Source organism: Micropterus dolomieu, linkage group LG18, assembly GCF_021292245.1.
Source record: "Micropterus dolomieu isolate WLL.071019.BEF.003 ecotype Adirondacks linkage group LG18, ASM2129224v1, whole genome shotgun sequence".
In the NCBI taxonomy this organism is placed as follows: domain Eukaryota; kingdom Metazoa; phylum Chordata; class Actinopteri; order Centrarchiformes; family Centrarchidae; genus Micropterus; species Micropterus dolomieu.
Window position 1 is genome coordinate 8672819 of NC_060167.1, and position 25961 is coordinate 8698779.

Here is a 25961-nt window from a genome sequence, read left to right on the forward strand (position 1 = left end):
TGCAATTTGCACACTTTCCCACCTGAACTATGTCCTTCTATTGTTTTTCCTCCCTTCCAGAATTTAATGTTATCCTGATTCATTTTTCTTTTAGTTTCTATATTTTCTATGACTTCATACAGACAGTATTACTATCTACTATCAGTCTGAGAAGCAGAAACATGTTTCTGAGGTTTTCTGTCCATATTTTAAGATAAATTAGTACCACTAGTGAACAACTCATTGTATTACCAAAGATTACAAGCAATTATGTTGCGAGCATTTAACAACTATAGGTCCCATGAGGCTTGGATAGAGCTTCACGAAGTGTGTTCTTTGTTGGTCAGTCTGAATAAGTAATGCCTCCTGTCAGTTCGGCAGTGTTTCTGTCAGGTGTGTGTGTGTTCCTCACTGGAGGTACAGTTGACGCCGTAACGTCCTGGCTCACAGTCCTCGCACGCCGTGCCATGGAAACCCTCGAAGCAACGGCACTCCCCATTACCATGGTTACCGTCCTCACACTCCCCGTGATTGGAGCACCAGCTGCCAACGTCTCCAGGGCATTTGAAGCATTCGTGGCCGTAATAACCGGGGCAACAGGAATGATCCTGCAGGACAGACCATCAGTGTCATTGTTAAGACCTGAATCTATAACACTGCTGACTACATCTGCTTGTTAAAGTTGTGGCTTTATGTCAATCAGATATGAGTGTTTGTTATATACATTGTTATTACATCTTTTTTTTTTCTTTTCAGACATCACAAGACTATAAGGGGAAAAGCCACAACTGTCAGCTGCTCCTCAGAAGGGGGCTGGAGAACAGCAGTGAGTTGGAAAATAATGATACCAACAATTTCTCTCACAGGCTGCATTACTGATAGAACTTATCTGCTGAAAGAACTTATTCTGCTGAGAAAACTTATTCTGCCCCTTCAAGACAAGGCCTTAATGCTCAATTCCAATTTTTTTCCCAGATCATCATCCTCCATCATTTTTGTTTGACAGTTCACATTATTGCTTAAATATGGCCCATATCAGACTCCAGTGTGAACTGTCCGTGGCCTGAAAGTGACCCGCATGCGCAGAAGAATAACAGGACGTCACGCGCAGCAGCACGCTGTTGCAGGCTACAGAAGTAAACAAGGAGCAACAGAGGTTAGCTCCAGTTAGCTCACGGGAGACTCCCATTTTTTATGGTCCTCTTAAGGGTCACATATCTCCCGAATTAAGACAAGTGTTCACAACTTTCTGTTCCTTTCTTTATGGTTTCTGGCGCTGGACAACGCAACTGCCCCACAACTCACTCCCTCTCTCTCTCTCTCTCTCTCCCCACTGTGTCTGCTCAGACAAATACCATGTACCTAACTCAGAAGAGAGTGGTCTGGTGGATTTCAGGTGTAAGAAATGGAATTTGTGAGCAGATAACAAGTTAGTGGAGGAAGAGAGACGCATGTATAATAATGGTTTTTGTGGAGTTTTTTCGTTCACCGCGGCTCCATCTACAGTATAAGAGCAGCTCTAGAGTGACGTTAAAGTCGCATCAATTCCAATTCCGCATTTAAAAAGATCCGATCTGTATTGGATTTGGACCACATATGGAAGTGGCCCAAATCTGAACTGGAAAAGTTCAGATTCCATGTGACTTGGCCTGTTCACACTGTCATAAAAAGATCAGATCTGAGTCACATATGGGCAAAAAAATCGGATTTGGGTCACATTGGCCTGCAGTCTGAACGTAGCCTTATTAACTTATTAAAAGGTCCCATCCAGCAAAAATGTCAGAAATATCACTTTACACCAATTGTAACAATAATCTGCAAAAGTTCTTCTTTTTATGGGCAAGACTAATGTGTAACACTCGAGGTTTCTGCCTCTTAAAAAGAAATTTTTCCTTGCGTCTGTCGCCTAGAGCTTGTTCATGGTGGGAATTGTTGGGTCTCTGTAAATAATATCATAAAGAGTACGGTCTGGACCTGCTCTATATGAAAAGTGCAATGACATGACTGTTGTCATGAATTGCCGCTATATAAATAAAATTGAATTGAAAATAAAATTGAATATAACATGCACTTTTTAAAGATACTTTTTTATAAACTAAACTAAAATGTGTTATTAGTAAAGAATAAAAACAATAAAATAATATAATTAGTTATAAAAAACTTCAACATAAACACATACTGAGAGTGATTTCTCTGCCACTAACTTCCTGGAAGGAAGGGACTTGAAAAGTTCTGGTTCTGAAAACTGCAGTGCTAAGATTGCTTAAAAAAGTAAAGTACAACAAATTTGTAAAAACAAGTTATCACAGCACAAAATGTGCCCTTCTAAAGTGTTTCTCATACGTTTCATCTCGAATTAAAGTGATCATATTAAGCTCGTCATTTTCAGGTTCAAAATTTTATTTAATGGTTGTACCAGAACAGGTTTACATGGTTTCATATGTAAAAAACACCATATTTTTTTATCATACTGCACATTGTTGCAGCACCTCTTTTTACCCTGTGTGTTGAACGCTCCATTTTAGCTACCAAGTGAAGCATCACTGGAGTGAGTTTCAGAGTAGTAAGTTATTAATTTGTAAGAAATGTATCTTTCATACGTAACGTTTTAAATATACACCACAGTAACAACATCATGTCCATTGACTGCCTGGACGATATGTAACGTTTAGTAGTGAGAGTGGGGGTGAGGGGAGGCAGCAGGTGGACATCTTGTCACTGTGTGCTGCAGCTCAGCGTGTTTCTCCACCAGTGTCTTTGATGGCATGCCACACTAGATGCTAGGCGAGCATTATGAAGCGTGCTACATAGTGACGCAGACAGGTTACTGAAGTAAAGGCTGGACTACAAACGAGCTGTTTTCAGGCAGTTCAGGAGCAGTGTTTTCTGTGGGAGATGGGGGACTTTCGGCTTTTTCACTTCACAAACCTATTACATGCGCAAAAAAGATATATAACACAATAAAGGAGCATCATATGACCTCTTTAAAGAATTCCACTGCCTTTCACAACATATAATGCACAATAACATATGAGCAAGACTTCTCATTCATATTTGCTCATATTTTGTAGATAAAATTATCATTATGAGAGTTTTGCCTAGTGGCAGAACCAAAGTACTAGTAGAAGTGTCAGCAGACCGTAGTTAACCGAAGACATTTGATGACACAGCCTGACACCGACTTCCTTCTGGATCCGACTCGCTTCCTGTATTTACAGTTGGGATGCATGTTGGCCGGAAACTGTTGTCTGACCTGCAGAAAGTAGAACACATAAAAAACAGTAGAAACCCAAACTGATCCTTTATAGAACACCTAAAGTAGAGCCGCAACAATTAATAAATTAGTTGTCAACTTTTAAATTAATCACCAACTATTTTAATTTTTAGTCCTTTTTAAAGAAAAAACTTCTCAAACGTGAATATCTTCTGGTTTCTTTACTCTTCCATGAGAGTAAACTGAATATATTTGGGTTGTGGACAAAAGAAGACATTTGAGGACATCACCTTGAGCTTTGGGAAACAATGTCTTACATTTTTTCACAATTTTCTGGACCTAACAAGTATCAATTAATCGAGAAAATAATCAAGAGATTAATCAATGATAAAAATAATTGTTAGATGCAGCCCTATCCTTAAGAGATGAATGAGACAGACTGATGGCTGAAAAACTGTACATAAATACAAATAAGACTTTAGTTTGTATGCCTGCTCAAAGTAAACATGTCTAATAGTTTTTGTAGTCCGCTGTGCAATTAATAAAAGTCACTCCTGTACAACATAGTATGATTAAATCTAATCTAGTCTTCTCAAGTCTCAACTCTCACTTTGAAAGGTTGAATTTGGTAGTTGATTTAACTAGCAATTTTTCGTGTTTCTAGATAATGCTGCACAGACATTCATGTAATTATGTCCACCTCCTGTAGACTAACAGCTAACTAGCTTCCTTACTGGTTTGTAGTTGAACAGGCATCGCGGTGGTCCATCACAGTCTGAACACCTTCCCTGGAGACAAGGACAGAGGGAAAGAGAGGTGTTGGAATAACTGGGACTAACACCATCATACATCAATCCTAACAATCGATGTCTGAATCTGCCACAAAACCTTTCTAATGCCAAGCTAATGATTTTGTCCACATGACCAAATAAACAAATGTGCTGCAATAATGGAATAATTCTTAAAATGTAAATGTTCTATGTAATGTAAATGTAAATTTTCTTTTTAGCAAGTGACATTTAATGTTTTATTTTTGAAATGCATTATGGTGCAAACGCTGCTGTCTCATCAATTATGACATAGTGTGACCATTTGTGACGTGAGATACTGTAAAATAAAAAGTGAAATATTACTTTTTTTTTTTGCCATTGTATTAGTAAACTGTCAAAAACCTCACAACTACTATGGTATCTGTAGTGTAACTGTAATGACTCCAGTTTTACCCCTTTCACAGAGAACTGAGTGAATCTTTTCTAACCCTCCTGCTCTGGGTCAAGAAGTGACCTGACAGGACTCAGAGGATGAAAAAACTGAATATTCCAATGCCAACTGGGGATGAACCTAAGCCAGTTCATTCATTTACGACCTTTATTCACAGGTTGGCCCCGACCCAGCACAGACCCTTTTTAGGGCCAGTATCCCATGGTTAGGATGGTGTCTGACTTCATCAAGGACTCACAGTTTGTAATGCAAAATTGAATGTACACTATTGTTATGATATGCTTAGTTAGAAAAATAGAAAAGGATGATGATTGAACATGCTCATTTTTTTAATTAACAGTAAGTGTTTACACAGAGACAAACAGGATGACCCCACCCCCGTTTCAGGGACAGGAGAAATGCACAATCCTGTATTTGTATTAAAAAATGTATTCATTTTATTTTACTCATACTCAGTGAAACACTGAAAGGAAAACCAACATGCAGTGTCTTAGTATGGAGTCAGGCCACCGAGAGCCTCCAGAGCAGCTTCAGTGCTCCTCATTAACAGTGACCAGATGTCAACCCAATTTAACACCTATGGAAGATTTTTGACCAACGTGTAAAACAATGCTCTCCACCACCATCTCCATCGAAACAAATGATATGAAATAAACTTTCATCTTCAAATCTGTTTAGTGATGCTGTGACTGTCTCTGTCCTTTTGTTATGAGATCTGGATACTTGATGATTAAATAAAGATAATGAGTATCATTATCATACCTGAATATATAATAATTATTCCATCCCTCCATCTATCCTACTGGTTTTATGTCCATCTATCCTTCTTTCCATTCATTCATTCATCACTCTCTCCATCCTTACGTTGACCTGCAGGGTGACCTGTTTGCTGCATCTGTTGCGGTGGATTTTGAGAACTTGAGGGAGGACTATGATGACACCATACTGCGTCTCAATGAATCTGCCATCAAGAGGAACGTCGTTTACGGCAGTCTGGAGGACGAGAAACAAATCAGACTCTTCACTCCGCCTGACCGGTAAAGATTTACACATTATTAGACGACCATACCGCTGTGTTTGCATACTTCAGCACATTAACTATGGATCTTTTATATTTCCCAAAAATGCTTACCATCTGTTAAATCATCCCATCAGTTTTTAGATTGATTACCTTCTTTCCAAGCAACCATTCGTCTCAGGTCATTTCTATGAATATTTATTTACAGAGACTTGAAACTTGCTACATAGAGATAGTCTCTCACAGTCAACATGGTAAGCTTTAATTTTCTGTCAAAGTTCTGGTATCATCACCTGACAATGCAGCTGTGAGCAGTAACTCTCCTCAGTGGAGTGTTCATCCTAGAAGTGACAGTCAGCTGCTGAAAAGTATTTCATTGACAATCACTGTTGTCATAAAATCAAACTCATAAGACAAATTATGAAATAATTTTGCTGTTCTGCAGCAGACTCTCGGACCTCACATGTCAGAATGTCCTTTAACACACTACTGGGTCTATATATACATCTGAAAATATAACCGCTGAGATGATCATTTATCTGCATTTTGCATTTTCATAAAAATTAACATATGGCTGCTTGGAAGGAAGGAAATCAAAAACCTGATAGGAATGTAAAAGAAGCAGTTTGGTCCTTAAACTAACAGACGAGCCTTCAATGTGTTTCAAAGCTCCTGGAAAGTTGCTCACATGAAGCTTGAGCGGGTCCAGTTATAGTTACCTCGTTGTTGTTGTTTAAGTGGAACTGGACCTGGTAGTCACTGCCTAGCAGTGTGCTTTTCAAAGTGCCATCAGAAAGGCGATCAGGGAAGAGCAGCTCCTTGACAATCACATGGTACTTTAACACATCAGAGTCCTGGACAGAGAGACAGACAAATAGAGAGATACACAAACAGACAGAAAAGGTGGGTTAAATTGATAATGACCACCCACATCTCTGACATATCATTAGTGAAGACATCTTCATGTGCCAGAGCATGATGAGATGGATGCTGATTGGTTGGAGCAAAATGACCCTTACCACCTGTGCAGTGACATTATTAAAAGGAAGGAAAAAAAGGTATTTGGGGAAATGTTAGAAATGCTCTTTTTCCTCTAAGCCAGCTGGTGGGGTGTGTCCCTGTCTGTATTTGATTGACAGCAGCTCGCAGGCCGGCCTCCAACAAAGAAACACCAGCGAAAGTAAACAAACTTGCTCAGAAGCCTACATGTCATGGGCAGACAGTGTGTTGTTAGTATATTGAAGAGTAAGGACTACAGCAGCATCTACCCAGCCCGAAGTGACAGTTTTAGGTATGTTTACACAATGGTTAATGTGCTGGAGCTAACTATCTAGCCTGCAAAGTAACATTAGCAATGCACTTCCCCCAGTGAATGTTTCTTTGGTTGCTTGTTCAACAACGTACGGTGCAGGCCAAGACGTGTGTTTATGTTTGTGTAAGTTAGATAAGAAGGAGATGTTAGCAGGAAAGCTACTGTGGGTTGCTGTTCAAATACTGTGTCTTGTGTTTTGTAAAATAATGCTGGCTTAATGAGACCGTCTGCCTATGACAGAATGCTGATGTTACTGCTTTATCCCAATATGGTTTAAAATTAAGCGATCTGATTGACTGTATGGAAAAAAATTCTTCATTTATATAGACAGATATATTTAGATTAATTAAGGAAAAACAAGAGGGCACCAAATCCTCACCAAAAATATAAAATATAAATTTCTGCCTTTTTGTTTCTGATTTTGATTCAAAGAAGAACGTAGAACAGGTTTCGTATCTTTTTGATCATAGAGGAGGGTTTGCAGGCCAGCACTGGCTCATATCATCTGGACCTACCAGGAGAGAGGAGTTAGTCCTGCTGAGGTGCTGCCTGATGGCATCATCTGTTGGCAGCAAGAGGGTGAAATCAAGTGCACTGAGATCCCCTGACAGATTGTACATCTGTGAAAAAAAAACCCATCATACTGAAATACACTGAAACATGAAGTTGAGTTCAGACAAACAAGACAGATATCTTACCAGAGCGTACTGTCTGAACAGGGTGAACTTAGGAGAGGAGCCCAGGAAGGCCATCAGGGTGGGGGGCTCAGGGGGGATGTCTGAGCGGGGTGGGACCAGAATCTGACCACACCCAAAGAAATAGACAGACACATATGGTTTCAGTTCATTAAATATTTTTTTAGGAATCAAAATCACTCGAATATGCTTTCATTGCTGTCACAAGACTCACTTCAACTTTCTATTTTATATTGTGGTTTAGGTCTAATCTATTCAAGTCTCCCTAATCCTCTGCCTGCTGATCTAACAATTTATTCTCTAGAGGCTAGTGTAGTTGAGCCACTTTTGAAAGATACAACCAAATTCCTGAGTAATTTGATTAAATCCCTCTCAAAAGATTTCCTCTTGTTCTGAACACTCTGTTTTCGATCTTTTTCTACAAACGGCTCCGAATGACGACACGCAGAGCTAGACAGAGCCAGTATTCCATATATGGTCATTTGCTCCGCACAGCAACGCTCAGTCTGTCTGTACCGCTTAACAGCAACAACAGCCTGGGGCGAGGTCAGCGGCAACAAAACGTAGCAAAACGTTTTTTTCAACGGAAAAAGTGGTGCCTCGAACATCCTGTTGTGAATGTACCTGTGCAAAACGTTTTGAGATTGAACTCGCCCATGGTAACATGCTTCAAGTCTTGGCCAATCAGAAGACAGTGGGCTTTGAGAGGGGGACCTTAAAGAGACAGGAGCATCTACAGCTTGTTTCAGACAGAGGCTGAAAACATGAAGAGCCACTATAAGATAGACAATGATTTTGTAAAACTTTGAATCATGCAAAGCTGCTATACAGGACTCACAGAATAACTATATGGGACTGGAAAAGCAGTGTAATAGGACTCCTTTAAAACAATCCCATGATCTTTCCTCTAGCGTCACCATCTGGGCAAACTAGCTGTACCACTGGTAAAGCTCTAATAATAGCTGACATCACCAGTATGTTGTTTGCACTACTTGGCCTCCTGGCTGACTCTTACCTGGTCTATGATGTGGATGTAGCCATTGATAGCAGGCAGGTTGCGAGTGAGGATGGAGGCGTTTCCAATGCGGATCACCTGGAACAAAACAACAACAGTTAAATATATACTTTGTTTGGTGTGTGTGTGTGTGTGTGTGTGTGTGTGTGTGTGTGTGTGTGTGTGTGTGTATATCTTACCCTGAGCTAGCTCTGAAAATATGTGAGGTACTACTGTGATATTTTTGACAGACTACCATACACTTGCAAATTGTGTGTAATTAATGTCTGATTTGTTGAGGCAGTGGTTCATTACACGGTCTGCACCTGGGACTGAACCCTCTAGTCTCTGAGAGTGAAGCTGAGCTCAGAAGGTGCAGTTCAGTAAAGGGATTTGAGATCACAGAGGTCAGGAATAATCTATAGTGTGATGCTGCATAGACATATTCAATAATGATATAACAAGATTATAAAACATTTCCTGAGGCTGCATTTCAACTCCACCTGGGAAAAACACGTTTTATTCTGTGAATCATTCATTAAAAATAATACAGCCTAATCTGTAGGTCTGTTTATATTACTGAAGCCATTTAAGGAATAGTTTAACATTCGCTTGTGCTTATACACTTAACTTCTGAGATATAAATGAAAAGATGGATTTCAATCATCTCTGTGTGAGCTGGAATCAGGATGTGGTTAGCCTAGCTTAGCAACAGCTAGACTTAATCAAAGTTAAAGAGGTGGTATTATGCTCATTTTCAGGTTCAAAATCTTATTTAGGGGTTGTGCCAGAAGAGGTTTACATGGTTTTATTTTCAAAAAACACCACATTTTTGATCATACTGCACATTGCTGCAGCTCCTCTAGCTCTGGAGTGATACATCTTGTCTCTACATGATCTTTGTTGGGAGTTGCACATGCGCAGTCCCTAGCCAATCAGAAGCAGAGAGGGGCGGGTCAGTGAGAAGCTGGTAAACACAACTTCGGTTCAGCTGTAGATAGTCCCCTTAACAGCTTAGTAACATGGACTGGAGCAAGAGATTCAGAGTGCTTAGTTATAAATCTGTAACAATTGTATCTTTCATCAATAAAGTTTAAACTGAGCTCTGTCTATACATCACAATAACAACTTTATGTCCATTGACTGCCTGAAGGGTAGCTAGTGTTTAGAAGGGAGAGGGGAGGTGTATGTTACAGCTCAATGTTTTTCCAGCGGTGTTTTTGAGGGCGTGTCGGAGTAGCCGCTTGGCGAGCGTTATATGGCGTGCAAGGGAAGTGGCTGGACTACAAACGATCTGTTTTCAGGGAGTTCAGTGCAGTGTTTTCTTTGGGAGATGGGAACTGTCTTTGGGCTTTTTCACTTTATAAACCTATTACATGCAGAAAAAAGATATTTAACTGAATAATAAAGGAGACGGAAAAAGCCAAAAAGCATAATACCACCTCTTCTAATGTAAAAACAGCAATATTTGGTCTCGTGCAACAGCAGTCATCACAGGTACATACACTCAAGAAATTAGTCAGAGAAATCAGTTTACCTTACCATCACAGGGTGTGTGCCTAAAACCCAAGTTATTGACTACCGGTATATGCATGTCGACCGATTAACCCTACAGCTGCACACATTGGCCTCACGGCCGACGTGCTACCGAACAGGGTTAACCTCCTTCGTGTTGCTGTGCATTACCACCACCAATCCACTAGATGGCGCTGTCACAAAAGAACTACAGCCTCAGAACTGCGGTCCCAGGATTGCGGGGGGCCTGAAACTGCAGGTACTGCAGCTACATAATATTGAAATCCACCAGTGAGTCAGTCTGTTGCAATTACGCCATTCTTACCCCGCTGCTGTTGCTGATCTCCCAGTAGGTGGGAGCGTTCAGGGTGGGGAGCCTGCTGCCCACCAGTTTGTCCAGATCTTCTACAGAGTAAATCCCCAGCAGGTAGTGGGCCCTGCAACCAAGAACAGGATAAGGAAATGGCTACAACTCATTTAACTGAACACAAAAACTCAGTGTGCTCTTGGGAGATTGTGGATGTAGCTAAAAGTCTGATGGATTCGCGTTACATGAAGTTTAATGTTCAGTGGTGAACAGTGTAGTGAAAGATTCACACCATGACAGATGGGTCAAAACTCAGCTTCCTGGAAATATATTGTTTAATTTATAAAAAGGCTCAGTAATTTTCTTAAACAGATGGTCACTGTAGTTTTTAGCAAATGTTACTCAAACAGGAAGAAATAGTGCATTTACTGGGGACTATTTTTAGCGGTGGAGTAATACATATTTGGTGTTCAAGTGAGTATTTGAGGCAGGAGTGTGTGTGTTCATGGTAATGAAGGAACATGTCATCGAGTGCAACAGCGTGGCTCACTGAAGTGTTTTTTATAGTTTCTGGAGGACAAAGGAGCTCTATTGCACAGAGGAAAAACATATATCAGACTTTGGATTCACAGACGTGTTAGTAGATCTGTTGTGTTGTGGAAGCTTAGTGATGTAGTGACTACAGCATACCAAACTAGCTATAGCACTATATTATTAAGTAACTGCTATTTGACATTAATACCAACAAAATCCTTTTGTTAGCTAGTCAGATGAGGAGATTAACAGCCATTATTCCAGACTTTGTGCAAAGGTAGTTTTAACTAGCTTAACTCTCTCTCTGTACTGGAAACACAGAGAGGAAACTGATTTCCATCTTGTCACCTGACTCTGGAGAAGACAGAAGTGAAAAGAATTTAGAGGCATGATGTCTGTTGTAGACACACAGAATTGAAGTACTATGTGTGAGTGGGTTACACATGTCTGATCAGTGTGTGAGGTGACTGACCGCAGGAAGTGAGGCAGGTGGTGTCGGCTGGTCCAGAACGAGTCCCAATTTAAGCTGATGTTCCTCAGAGCTTCTCTGGATGGAACCAACAATGTGAGGTTTCCACTCAGGTCCTCAGAGGAGTGACTGTACCTCTGACAACATACAAAAATACAACTCATATTATCTTTTGTGTTGAGTTATTTGTTAAAACATAGGCCAGCTATATTACTACAGCAGAGATATCTACTTTGAAAGGAAATGAAAAATTCTAGGTTTTACAGCCTTTCTTTTGGTTCATTTCAAAACAACTACAGCAAGATTTAAAAGAACAGCAGTCTGTTTCAGCAGCTACATCTAAGTTAAGATTACACTTTGATAACTGTATTAATTCCCACAGGGAAAACTAGTTTGGTTGCCCATCTAAGTTTAAATGTAGTTTGTTTGTTAGTTTGAACACAGTGTGGCAGTTAGGCTATAACTTTGAGTCAAGTAAAAACAGGATGCACCATACAAATTGGTTTTGTGTGAGTAACTGTAGACAGTGAGTCTGGTTCTTACATACCTGAGTCAGTTGGTAGAAACTATAAAGCTTAGGGTTCATGTCCAGCTCCTACAAACACAGACATGCACACAGTTATTGTGGTATTTAATCAGTTTGTTACTGGTGACTGTGACCGGTTTACAGTAGCAGTTTACAAAACATTTAGGTAGCAGCTTCTTTTTTATGCGGTGCTGACTGTAACCCTCCACTCTGTAACACCACTGTATAACTTTTTCTGGGTCCAACAACTTCAACACAGAGATACATCTTCTCTCTAGCTGATCGCACCAATTTGTATTCTTCCAGTTAAACTTAAATTCATATCCTATCAATAATTGAATCTTGTTAATTTGAACCAGGTCCTCCAGTATTTAGGTTAAGCAGCTTGTGAAAAATATGGTGTGCCAAAGTCAGCTGTATTTCAATGTGTCAGATAAATATTTAATTAACTATGTAAATATAAATATCAGATTGGACTCAGCATGTACCTATTATTAAAGGGCTTGAACCGGGACTGGGGCCAAAAAAACTTCAGGTTCATCCCTATATGATACTGGTCTGAATACTTACATCCAGTAATGATCCGTAGCAGATGGTTCCGTCTCCCGCATAGCCGTCAGGACAGGTACAGGTGTGAGTTCCGTTCTTACTGTGCGCACACTTTGCCTGAAAGAGTGTACAACAGATAGGAAATATATGTATCTAACCTACTGAGAACGCGGCAATCACAAGAAATTACCAATTCTCTGTTCTCATCTAAGGTGTTACTAATAACTCATAACACAAATAAACATTAAATAAATAAAAATTATGCACATCAAAGTCTTCAGATGAAGAAGATTCAGAACTTTAAGAAACAATGTCGAGGTTACTGCACAGATATTAACGGTAAGTGTTAAGAACAATTATAACCCATCCTTTAAATCTCATGGCTGACACTTTGTGATGCACAAGTGTTTTCTTTAACAAATAATTTTAATGATTGTCAGTCGTTTCGAATGTTTCTATGCGTGCAGTACTGTCACAGTAAATATCGTGGGACATTTAAGCAGCAAAACTACACAAACTGTAGTTATAAACTTTACAGGACACACAGTAGAATCTCTCCATAGGAAACAGAATTAAACTTTTAGCTTTTCAGACACCTCTGATGGTGCTCAGGATTGATCGAGAGGACAGCTGATTTATTACAAACTGTTTCACTGTATGAATCTTAGTGGTGCAACGGATCACAAAACTCATAGTTTGAGTCAGCAAAATAAAAAGTTAGGGTTAAATTAATTTTAAAATGCAGTACTTTGTAGCCGCCTCACTCTCTCCATGCAGTCTCGCTCAATGTCCCACCCACTGATTGGTTACACTTAATGAGTAAGAGCTTATCAACACTTGCGAGACAGTCACTGCTCAGTGAGCAGTGGAGCTGTGTGTTGAATCGAAGGCAGCATAATTACCAGGAATAAACATCACAATAATATGATCTGTTTCTATGAAGACAAGAAGCCCACTGTCCCTGTTACACCACTGAAAATGCCAGACGTCACAGACTATTGGGTTTCACTCAATGGAGACGAAAGCAACGGCTTTTGAATCAGTCCCTCTCCCCTAAACTAATCACAACCATCTTTTCTATCTTTTCAATGCCACTCTGCTTGCTGCTGTACATATTTATTACATAAGTGACAGCGGCAGTAAAACTGTTCCCATACTGTGATGGTTAAACCTGCAATCATCTGCGGTTCACCTGTGTGCTGAACCGTGGGGGGGGATCCATGCGGATCACGGGTCAACCGTTGCACCACTAATGAACCTCCACTGCGTGTGAGACCTTTTGGATGTGTAGAAGAACATAGAACATTAATTAACGTAACGATCCTGTCAGCATGACGTTAGATTTAAATAATCTATTAAGTTACACTGCTGTGCCTCCAAATGCTCACAGCCACTCTCTTAATGGGGAGACGCTTCACCCTGCCAACCAGCCAGCAGATATAACTTCGATCTACACATCACTGGTGTGTGTGTGTGTGTGTGTGTGTTTACCAGGTCACTGCAGCCTCCATTCTTCTTGAGGCAGGGGTTAATGAGGTCACACACAATACCATTGCCCATGTAGCCTGTTTTACATACACACTCACTCTGCAGACACAGATGGATAAACAGACAGTTCTTAACAGTCCTCTACAATATTTACAGTCAGGCATCTGATTAGTAACTAGTAAATAAATCATATAGACAGTAGGAGATAATGGGAACATAAGAGGGAGGATAGTGTGGTAACAAGCTTCTCTCTGAGTTGATGTGAACTGTTACTAAGTGTGAGAGAAGAGTAAAAACATAAACAATGCTTTGAAATGAAAACTGTGCCAGTAGAAAGACATCTCAAACAGGGAGAAAACAGGTGCAAATAAATCTGTGGAAAAATGGTTAGTAACTGTTAATATGTTAATTGTTGTTAATGATTATTAATTGATGCATATTATCATCATTATATTTTAGTAACTGACCTGTCCAGGTCCAATGTGGGTACAGTCAGCATTGGGGCTGCAACCACCTCGACTCTCCAGCTGACAGTTGTTGATCTCCACACACACACTGCCGTCACCTTCCCAACCCTCAACACACACACATGACACGTTACCTGGACCCACATACACACACTCCGCCTGTAAAGAGATGGGGGGGTGAGGGGATGTGTTATAAAGGCAGGTGGACAGCTTTGAATCTGACAGTCAACAACAACAACACACCATCAGTTTACCAATATTATATATTTGATACCTGCTGATACAGTCCCCTCCAAAAGTATAGGAACGGTAAGGCAAATTCCTTTGTTTTTGTTGTTCACTGAAGACATTTGGGTTTAAGATCTAAGATGAGTATGAGACAAGAGTTCAGAATTTCAGCTCTCATTTCCTGGTATTCACATCTCGATGTGATAAACAACTCAGGACATACCACCCTTTGTTTGGAGAAAAGCAAGCCACTGTCAAGCTGAGAAAAGGAGGAAAATCGACCAGAGCCACTGGACAAACATTGGGCATCACAAGCACAACAATTTGTAATGTCCTGAAAAAGAAAGAAACTACTGGTGTACTGAGCAACAGACGTCGAACAGGTCGGCCAAGGAAAACAACAGTAGTTGATGACAGAAATATTGTGAAAGCTGTGAAGAAAACCCCCAAAACATCATCACCAACGACCTCCACAGTGCAGGGGTGAAGGTATCACAATCCACTGTTTGAAGAAGACTCAGAGAGCAGAAATATAGAGGCCACACCACAAGATGCAAACCACTCATCAGCAGGAAGAAATTTGCAGAGAAGTACAGAGATGAGCTGCTAAAGTTCTGGAGCACAATCTTATGGACTGATGAGACGAAGATTAATCTCTAGCAAAGTGATGGAAAGGCCAAAGTGTGGAGAAAGAAAGGAACTGCTTATGATCCGAAGCATACAAGCTCATCTGTGAAGCATGGTGGAGGTGATGTCATGGCTTGGGCCTGCATGGCTGCTTCAGGAACAGGCTCATTAATATTTATTGATGATGTAACTGATGATGGTGGCAGCAGAATGAATTCAGAAGTGTCCAGAAACATTTTGTCTGCCAATTTACGGAGAAAAAAAGTGGAATGGTTTAGACTTGCCAAGTCAATCACCTGACCATAACCCAATAGAGCTGCATTTCACCTCCTTAAGAGGAGACTGAAGGGAGAAACACCCCGAAACAAACAAGTACCGAAAGAAGCTGCGGTAAAAACCTGGAATAGCATCACAAATGAAGAATGCAACAGTTTAGTGATATCGATGGGTCGCAGGCTTGAGGCAGTTATTGCAAGCAAGGGTTATGCCACCAAATATTAAATGTTATTTACTTTAAGATTATTTGTTCCTTTACTTTTGCTCACCTAAAAATGCTGTGGTCTAATACAAACGGTGATATGTCCTCCATCTAGATGTGAATACCAGGAAATGAGAGCTGAAATTCTGAACTCTTGTCTCATACTCATCCCTTTGATCTTAAATGTCTTCAGTGAACAACAAAAACAAAGGAATTTGCCTTAACGTTCAAATACTTTTGGAGGGGACTGTATATTCGTATGAACAGAGCTGATCCACTACAAACCCTATGCAGTTAAACAGCACACCAAGCTAGCTGCAGCACTATACTACTGGTAACTGCTTTTTGAAATTCAAATAAACAAATATCATTATCAAGTAAACAAATAACATTTTAGTTTGTTTGCAATGTTGTTTTATCTTCAGGCCTGGCTACTGTAATGCTTTGCTTAACTGCCTCAATTCTCGAGCTGTAGCTCAGCTTCATACTGTGCAGAACTCTACAGACCTGACCATGACACTTCTCACTTCACCCCAGTTTTAGCTTTTTTGCACTGGTTATCAATTTCTATTAAAATCCACTTTAATCTAGTGCCAGGGGCCAGAGTGCATCAGTGACCTTTTAACTACTTACTGAACAAAAAGGCCTCTGCAATCTGCTGGTGTAGGCTTTTAGCTGCTACAGCGAACAGGTCAAAGTGACCATTCTGTTGTTTTATTTTCCATTAATCTGTCAATTGTTAATTTTACTTTTATTGTGCTCGTTGGTGGTTATTGTTAAAATAATTGCTCCATTAAAAAGAACAAGATAAAAAGAAGATATTACCGTGTTTCCGAGCGGACCGCGTAACGGAGCTCACGGAAAAAACAAAGGGAGGCGGACTCTGTCTCTACATAAACGAAGGTTGGTGTACAGATGTCACAGCCCTCACTTAGAGACATTATTTATAAACTATAAACCTTTTTATTCACTGCGGGAGTTTTCCTCGTTTGTCCTGGTCGCTATTTACATTCCACCTCAGGCCTGTGTTAGTGAGGCGTTAATACAACTGGCTGACCAGATAATTAATGTGGAGAAAAAACATCCAGACTCCCTGCTCATTGTTCTTGGGGACTTCAACAGAGCAAACCTCAGCCACAAACTTCCAAAGTACAGACAGCATATTAAGTGTCCCACCAGGGACACTAACACACTGGACCACTGCTATACTACATTAAAGGACGCCTATTGCTCTGTCCCCCGTGCAGCCTTAGGACTCTCTGATCACTGTCAGGTTCATCTTATCCCAACTTACAGGCAGCGACTGAAATCTGCTAAACCTGTTGTAAAGAGTGTGAAAAGATGGACCAACAAGTCAAAGATGGACGACTGCACCTCAGGAGACCCATCTGTCAAACTCCTAAAGTTTGCTGACGACACAACGGTCATCGGCCTCATCCGGGACGGTGATGAGTCGGCCTACAGACGGGAGGTTGATCAGCTGGCTCTCTGGTGCGGTCAGAACAACCTGGAGCTTAACATGCTCAAACTGTTGAGATGACCGTGGACTTCAGGAGGAGCCCCCCCCCCACTCTGCCCCCCATCACTATACTCAACAGCCCTGTGTCTGCTGTGGAATCCTTCAGGTTTCTGGGATCCACTATCTCCCACGACCTGAAGTGGGAGCCCAACACTGACACCATCATCAAGAAGGCCCAGCAGAGGATGTACTTCCTCTGCCAGCTCAGGAAGCTCAACCTGCCTAAGGACCTGCTGATCCAGTTCTATACAGCCATCATCCAGTCTGTCCTCTGCGCCTCCATCACTGTCTGGTTTGGATCTGCCACCAAAAATGACAGGGACAGACTACAACTGATAGTCAGGACTGCAGAAAAGATCATCAGTGCCAACCTGTCCTCCATTCAGGACTTATGCATTTCCAGAGTCAGGAAACGGGCAGGAACTGCAGATCCATCTCACCCCAGACACAACCTGTTCCAGCTCCTCCCCTCTGGTAAGCGCTACAGATCACTGTACGCCAAAACCAACAGACTCAGGAACAGTTTCTTCCCACACTGTGTACATGTATGCTTGTATTTGTATGTGCACCTTTATATATCATCCACCTCTGACATGTACATAATAATAACAATAATGGTAATAATAATTTACTCCTGCATCCTTTGCACTCTGCTCATTGCTGTCATGCTCTTGGGTTTTTGTGTGGCATTTTTCTGTTATTTTGCTGATGTCCATTCCTGTTTTACTCTTTGCCTCTGTGTTCTTGTTTAGTGAGTTGACCATTGGTTCCTTGTTCTCTGTTGTATTTGGTTTCACATGTCTTTGTGTATTGTCGCTAGCTTTACTTCCCTGTTTTATTTTGTAGTGATCAGTTTCATGTGTTTTTGTCTAGCTTTGTTTCCTGCTTATGTGTCCCACCTGTGTTAATTGCCAGGTCCTCGTGGTGTCATCATCTTATGCTGAGTGTCCTGCCTGTTCTTTGTTTCATGGATTATTCCTCAACTAACGGACTTCTCTGCGTTTTTGATTTGTTCCCCGTTTGGATTACTCTGTGTTTCTTGGATTACCCCTTTTGTTTGGACTCTAACCTTGTTTTCATGTAAGCTTGTTTAGTTTGTTAAATAAATCTTTGTTTGAACTGCAACCTCCTCGTCCGTGTCTGCAACTTGGGTCCACACCTCAGTTCCTCTGCTACTGCACACAGCCCAACCTGATAATTGCAGTACTGTCTCAATCTGTCTGTTTTGTTCATAGTGTGTTCTCTATAGTGTAGCCTGTGTTTGATTTTATTATTTTATAAGTAAGCAAATCGTGAGCATTGTACAATCCAGAGTCAAATTCCTCGTATGTGTACACACACCTGGCAATAAATCTGATTATGATATATATCCATCCATCCACACACAAACGAGCAGTAAGTCTTACGTTGGTGTCGCAGCCTCCTCGGTTGCTCTTCAGGCAGGGGTTGATCGGAGAACAGGAGTGACCATCGCCCTCATATCCATCGCTACACACACACCTGGTATAACACACACACAGATTTATGATGAACAAACTCAGCAGCTGCTGAGGGAACAGAGGGACTGGTGATAAATTCTGCTTATTTTGAACCACTGAAGAAATACTGAGAGCTCCTTTAAGTATTGGTAAAGGATAAGTGGGTTGGATGTTTTCAGTTTTGAGAATGAGAAGTGTGGGGGGTGGGGGGGCGGGGGGGGAGAGGGACGACGACACTGGAAGCCTCTGGTTCATCAGGGGCCTTCATAGAAACAGTTTGACTGCCTGACACACATACAAGCCAAATAGTAAAATGATTTGCCTTTGCTTTAAGAGTGATAATCGTTAACTGCTTAGCTCATATTACAAAGGTACAAACTTTAAAGGGGCATTACGGAGTTTCCCGCAGCCACTAGCGGTGTGGTTTAAAGATTGCTACCAGGCGTGTGCTCGTACGTATGCTCGCTTGAACTCATGAGCGAGCATAATCCAAAACACAACCGCGTTCATACAGAAATCCTGCAATAAATGCAGGAACACCAGCATGCAGGCTGTGACTTTTCACTCAGACATGTTCAGGCTCTATTACTTCAACGCTTTCGTCTCAGAGACAGATCAACACCTGCTGCTTTCAGTAACTATCTTTACTATCTGTGTATCTTTCACCGGAGGTTCAGCAATGTCAGCACAGATAAAGTATTGGATGATAACAAACAGGTAGTGAGCTGAACTGAATATTATAACGAGATTGTGTATAAGACCACAGTAAGTAACTTTACTGTAGTGTTAGTGCATGGCTCTTCCTCTGGGTTGTTGTCGCTGTGAAGTTGCAGTATTATATATTATGTGGGTCACGTTCGTTATAGCGACGGAGAAGTGGAGAAGCTGTGTACCTGATTATTGGTAAAACCGCAATAAACCTAAACTGAACGTTACAAAGCAAACAGCGGCAGGTCCGAGCTACTGCAGCGTTAGCTGGCTGCATCACTACAGGCTAACGTTAGTAAACAAATCGCTCCACATTTGCTTTTTACCATTACATCCTTTCTTGCAAGCTAAATCAATAGTGGTACACTATTAGTATAGTAACATGGGTTGCGTTAGTTGGTGAGTAATGTGGAAACGATATAACTTTGCGCCGGATAACGTTAGCAACAGCTAGGTATTAGGCGGCGAGCTAACGTGACCTTCTGGTTGTTTTATGGTATTAGTGGACTGCGTGTCATTAGCTGCCGTGTTGTCGCTGTAGTACACGAGAGAGGCTCGGGAGCGCGCACAGGGCTGAATCCGACCCGGAGTCCCCACCTTAAAAGCAGAATAGTGGCTGATCCAAGCAACGGAGAAAACAGACATGTGCTTCATTTCGAAGTGAGTTTTGAGCCCATTGACAATAAGGCAATGAAAATTTAATTAATTTCATTGAAAAACTTACATGTAGTCCCTTTAAGTAAGAAAGATGTTTTATTTTAGATACTGTTAATTTCTTTAATAAGAGCTATGTTTCTGCAGTCTCTTGTGCCCTGACCTTTGCTATGGTTGTACATGATCAGATTTCAGATTAGACGATGATTTCCGGTGATGTAGAAACGAAAGTCCGCTCTTGCTGGCAACTCGACCCTTTAGATAAATAAAAAAGGCCTCCCTGAAGACACTTGAGTGCATCTTGCTCACATGAAGGGAAGCGTGAAAAGAGGTGTGAAGATAAGGAGAGTCAAGAGTTTTCATCTTTTAAATCTATATTAATTTTAAGTTTAGAATTATCTTTAATAAATTTTAAAACTTGTTTTTTGAGATAACACCCTCTATATGTATCCCCTGATGATGTCAAATAATTGTTTTGATCAGCGAAGAAGGTGCTATTTGCTAATGTGACAACAGTTGTGAGGAGTCAAGCACCTTCATTTTGTGATTAAAGGAGGAGGAAGGCCTTTACTCTGCTTTTTAAAGTCAGAAAGAGATGAGGAGAGTAGAATGAGTGTTGACATGAATTGATTTGATGTATTCTGCTTTTGGAGTAATGCATTTAAAATTAATTTTCATTTGTGCATCCATTTAAGATTATGTAAGAGAAGGGATGTTCATCTGTTTTGTTTAAGAAGTGTTGCCTACTATATTTGTCCTTTATTCATTGGAAATTTAAATGATTATACTAACATGTAGTTGTAGAGGCCTGCATGATATGCGTTTTTACCTTATTTTGAGAATTATTTTGTGAACTGAGGCGAAGGGGTGTTGCAACTACTGGACAAAAGGACCATCTACCCATAAAAGGAAAAACAGTGTAACAACCAATCAGTGTGATGATCAAGTTCTGATAAACCTGAGAAAAGGGTAGGGTCCTCCCTGTCTCTTTCTTTAAGTTGCTGACCCTAGAGCTCAACAGGAATAAAAAAGGAGCGAAAAGAGGAGAATAGGGGGGAACTTTTGGGGGTGGAGGAGATCAGCTGATGTTCTATGTGGCGCTAATAAATATATGTTCCAGCCGGAACTGTCACTGTAAACCAACAGATCAGAACACACATCAGAGAGGAAATAGCTGAAGTAGTCCAGATGTGAGGTGAAAAACACCTGGGCTGTCTCCCTCATGAGGGAAGAGTGAATCATCCTGATGTTATACAAGAGGAATCTTGAGGAGCTACTGCTGACATTCACTAAAGTCAGTAAAAAAAACAAACATTTATGGACAAAATTCTTCTAAAATTAGGGATGCACCGAAATAATTAAATATTTTTAAAAAAGTAATAATAATAATAGCATTTCTGATTCTGAAAAATTCTTGGCGGAAACCAAATATAATGAAAAAGAAGAAGATATACTTTATTTAATCCCCAGAGGGGAAACTCAATGTTTTCACTCTGTTATTATGTTAGTATACACACAGGTCTGAAAGACACACACAAACACGACCAATAGCAACACACGGAGAGATGTCAGAGTGAGGAGGCTGCCGGTCAAGCAGCAGTTGGGGGTTCAGGAGCTTGCTCAAGGCCTCTTTCAGCAGTGCCCAGGAGGTTCACGCTCCACAACTCTGGTCCGAGCTGGATTCAAACCGGCGACCCTCCAGTTCCCAGCCTAATCCTTACGGACTGAGCTAATGCCACCCCAAAAAAAAAAAATTGCTGAACACGGAGTACATAGAAGTACATTCACACTTTTTCCATTTATTTTGCCTTTTTTTTTACCATTGCATAAATTAAATAGTCAAAATGTGCTTTTTACTCTGTGTTTCCCACAGGATTTCGAGAGACTATGGTGAGTGTGTCTGAGGCCCAAGAGGGTCCGGTAAAGTAAATTACGTGTCCATTTACTTTTAATGAACACATGTAATATGTTTTATACTTTCTGTGAATATAATCCAATTAAACTTATTACCATACTGTATAGACACCTTATTTTGAAAACCGTAAGACCTCATAGCTTCTCTTCAGGTAGGACTCTCATACTGCAACACTTTGTACAGAGAGAAACTGACAGGATAAAGTTGCCAACCTGCCTGTCAGCTCGCGCTGGTCCGTTTCAGTTACCATAAAGGCTTGAATACGTGTGCACTCCAAATTAAGGTGCGGATAGCTTAATCACCTTCTCAGAAACAAATGACAAACACTCAAAGTGGGTCAGACCGTTTGTTGCCTTTTCTAAGAAGTCTACCACAGATGGAGTCGATGTGCTAGGAGACAATTCAGTTTAAAGTTTAAAACGCTTCCACCCAGCTGACATGTCAACGTAATTGTTTGGAAAAATTTATTTGGTCTTTGACATATTAGGCCGAACACCGAAAGTGCTTTTTTTGGCTATTTTTGGCTGATTAATTTTGGTGGCAAAAATTTAACTAAAAGGTAACAATAACAAACTGATACACTTCATTCATTTAAATCTAATCTAAAAGATAAAAAATGAATCAAACTTAGGACTCAAAAAGAACACTAGGGCTGCTTGATTATGGCACAGCACAGCCTGGCTGAGAGAGAGTCTGGGCTTTTAGAGAAGGGCTTGAGCCACGGCTGTGAAGGAAAAATGTGCGCTGGATTCATAACACAAGAAACAACGAGAGCATCTTTGCAAAGCAGAATGCTTCACAATAATCGTTTTGATTATCTTGTTTTCGTAATCGTAGGAAGCCAAAATAGTAACTTCATGATAGAAGTATCTTACGTAGTACGCAGTCCCGTGAGTGTACAGTATGCGTGGATGTGACAGTGTTCCTGCAGTCCGTCAGAGTTGCAGGGCGTGGCCGTCTTGTCACAGTTTTCTCCAGAGTATCCCTCCATACAGGATCCTCTCCGACACACACCACCGCTGCCTGGACGATTATCACACACACCGTGGACACAGCGACACTCTGAAGACACACACACACGCACCATGTGATAATTTCAGGTCAGTCAGCCACTGTTATGGAACATTGTCACACCAGGTAAAACACACCTCTGGGCCTCTGCATACAACAGAATCACACTTACAAAACTGTTGTATATTTAAAATCAGAAATGCAGAGGGCACAACAAAATTATACAGTTTTATTAATATAATCCAGCTAAATTTCAGATGATAATTCAGATGATAATTATGATCATGGATCATAATTAGAGTGACAAAGGGAGCAGGTGCTCATCTGGTGACAGGAGGTCAGACATAATGACTGATGATCCCCTGATTTTACCTCTAACACCACCATGAGGTTGACATAGGTGGTTGTACAGAAGATAGAAAGAAAAACAAATATAGCCAGACATAACAAAGGACATATAGCATTCAGAGACAGTCACAGACATCACTTAATAGATTTGGAGATGAAAGTCTTATTATTATGTCATTTGCTCTTATGGAGATAGTGGTGGAGAGCTTTGTCTTACACACTGATCCAAAATCTTCCATAGGTATTCAACTAGGTTAAAATCTGGTGACTGTAAAGGCCGTAGCTTTTTATTCATGTTATTTTCATACTTACCAAACCAATCAGTGAGCCCTGGTGCACAGAAGCCTCTGGGTGTGATATGTTTCTCCACAGTATATCGTACAGCCTCAACAAGTCACTAGCATGATTGTAGACTATGTCAGAAATCACTCCATTGACTATATAGTGCACCATAATTAGGGCCAGATTTACAGATTTAAGGATTGCGTGAGTAAAAACGTGCTATACAGTCGAAAACTCAAAAGTGCAAGATAGCAACTGTTGTTCATTTACTACTTTTGCCTTAATGAATACGCAATTGGGGGCTTTTCAAATTTATTGTGCAAAACAATGGGAGGGTAACTTGCAAATACATTTATTTACTATACGCAATGTAACAAGCCTACAAGCAGTTTCATGTGCAACAGCCTCTGTATATAAGTTTTAAAGGAAGTGTTGCGCAGAGATGGCTGCTGTTATTGTTGTGAGAAGGAGACACAGCCGTATTGAAAGAAGACAGTGAAATTTTAAATATAAAGAAATAAAGTTATTTCATTTTATTTATTCGATGAACTATATGAATAGAATTGTTTTTTTGTATTTTCCGTGAAGCCTTGGCAATACTGTTGTATTGACATTCATGCCAATCCAGAAAATTTCGTTTTGATCTGACTTCTTTTTTCCATGAGATGGAAGAATTTAGAAAGTTGTGTGGCGCTGCTGAGAGCCCCCAGCTGCAGTAGTGCATGGATAAAATTCATCCAGCCAGAGGGAACGATCACCAACTGTTCAAGATCTGCTGGTATATTTCCTCGCGTCTGGGTCATTCCAGCATACTGTATCTGTTTCTGCTGTGGTTTCCCAAACAGTTTTTCAAGTGTGCTGTCCCAAGTACTTAGTGCAATCTTAGGCAGGATGGGCAGGTACATATGATTTCCACATACTCGGGACTCACTAAATGAAACAACCAAGGATTTTTACGTGGTGGCTGCTTTCCCTCTTGACTCTCCATGGCGGAAACCATTAAAACATGCAAAACTCTCATTTAAATACTGACACCTCCATTGTGTTTGTTGTCATCTACGCAATAAATCTTAGTTCATCAACCATTACAGGTACTACAATTGCACGTGCAATATTTTAGAATGTTGTTAGTAAATCCGACCCCTACTGTCTAACAAATATTCCATGTAATAAAAAAGTAGTGTCCATGGCATAAACATTTCTTTCTGCTACCAACCCCACAATGCAATGTTTTGCATTTTATAGATACAAATATTACTGCTGCAAGACTCTACAGCTGACAGTGATGACACAAAATGATAACAATTAACAGGTGTCCAAAATCTCAATTTACCACTCACTATAGAGTAAACTATCAAGTGTCTGTTATATAGGTGATAATGAATGAGTTAACGAGAGAGTGGTTTCAGACACGGCGTTAGGCTTGTTTGAATATGTGAAGGGGCATTTTAAGGCTAAATTACGTGTTAAGTTGCTCTCCGAATGTTAACGAGGAGGAGCTGTTACCTTCGTCACACTTCTCCCCATGCTTGGATGGATCCGAGCAGATGTGGCAGGCAACACCCCTGAAGCCTGACTGACAGCTGCATGAGCCGTTGCCACGGATACCGTCTGAACACTGCATGTGGTAAAAACAAATTAAATAAATAACACACATCAGTTGAGAAATAAGGCTCCATTAACAGAGTTGTTTGTGTGTTGCTCACCGTTCCTTTGTCGTAGCAGGGATGCTGGAATCCTCCAATACAGGGTTTACAGTCCGGCCCGTAGAAACCCTTACAACACTCTGCTACCTGTTAAACACACGCAGATTAAAACACAAAAATACTGAATGATTTAAAAGTCAGATAAAGGACTGTTCCACATTTTGGGACCTGCACAGCAAAACCAGTGATTTTGTGTCACTTCCTATTTCCTAGCTACCCAAGAACCCTACTGATGCGGGTCCTTGTTTGACCTTCAAATAGTACCTGTGAGCTTGTGTTTTTGATGTTGAGGCATAGTTTAACAAAAAGGACACCTTAATACTTCCATCTGTTTTCTGTTTTTAAAAACTGGTGTGTTGTTCTTTATCTGACTTGCTGGTTGTGTCATATGAAGATCTCTGCTGCAGGACTTAACCAGTCACAGCATCAGGCGGCCGTGCACACCACATAACAGGGCAGCGCTCGCACCGGGCAGAGGAGGGGGGACGTGGCGTCCTCCACCAACCCATGAGAGGGAGGAAAAAAGCCCGTGACCGAAAGGAGCTCGTAATGCTTTTAGGCATGAACGTCTCAGGGTTCAGTGTCTCCCAGACATTAACAGACATACTGCAGAAGTGCAATTCACTGTGGAGGAATTCCAACAGGGGGGTTCAAATACACTGTGGCTGAGACTCCTCCAGATCTGTAAACTGGCTCCTCACTTCCCCATAGTAAAAATG

At 40.8% G+C, this 25961-nt stretch overlaps 1 protein-coding gene across 1 annotated transcript in view; it reads right to left on the reverse strand.

Moving 5' to 3' along the window:
• stab1 (stabilin 1) overlaps positions 1 to 25961 on the reverse strand; it is a 75081-nt gene that overhangs the window by 5543 nt on the left and 43577 nt on the right. The window contains exons 24-41 of the mRNA XM_046075075.1: positions 25243 to 25329; positions 25043 to 25154; positions 22771 to 22957; positions 18547 to 18640; positions 14289 to 14447; positions 13825 to 13920; positions 12355 to 12450; positions 11806 to 11853; positions 11262 to 11395; positions 10274 to 10385; positions 8455 to 8532; positions 7443 to 7544; positions 7260 to 7364; positions 6152 to 6286; positions 5279 to 5407; positions 3928 to 3981; positions 3119 to 3232; positions 392 to 587 (exon numbers count right to left, since the gene is read on the reverse strand). Coding sequence (XP_045931031.1) covers positions 392 to 587; positions 3119 to 3232; positions 3928 to 3981; positions 5279 to 5407; positions 6152 to 6286; positions 7260 to 7364; positions 7443 to 7544; positions 8455 to 8532; positions 10274 to 10385; positions 11262 to 11395; positions 11806 to 11853; positions 12355 to 12450; positions 13825 to 13920; positions 14289 to 14447; positions 18547 to 18640; positions 22771 to 22957; positions 25043 to 25154; positions 25243 to 25329 — 2038 coding nt within the window. The remainder of the gene's footprint in view (positions 1 to 391; positions 588 to 3118; positions 3233 to 3927; positions 3982 to 5278; positions 5408 to 6151; positions 6287 to 7259; positions 7365 to 7442; positions 7545 to 8454; positions 8533 to 10273; positions 10386 to 11261; positions 11396 to 11805; positions 11854 to 12354; positions 12451 to 13824; positions 13921 to 14288; positions 14448 to 18546; positions 18641 to 22770; positions 22958 to 25042; positions 25155 to 25242; positions 25330 to 25961) is intronic.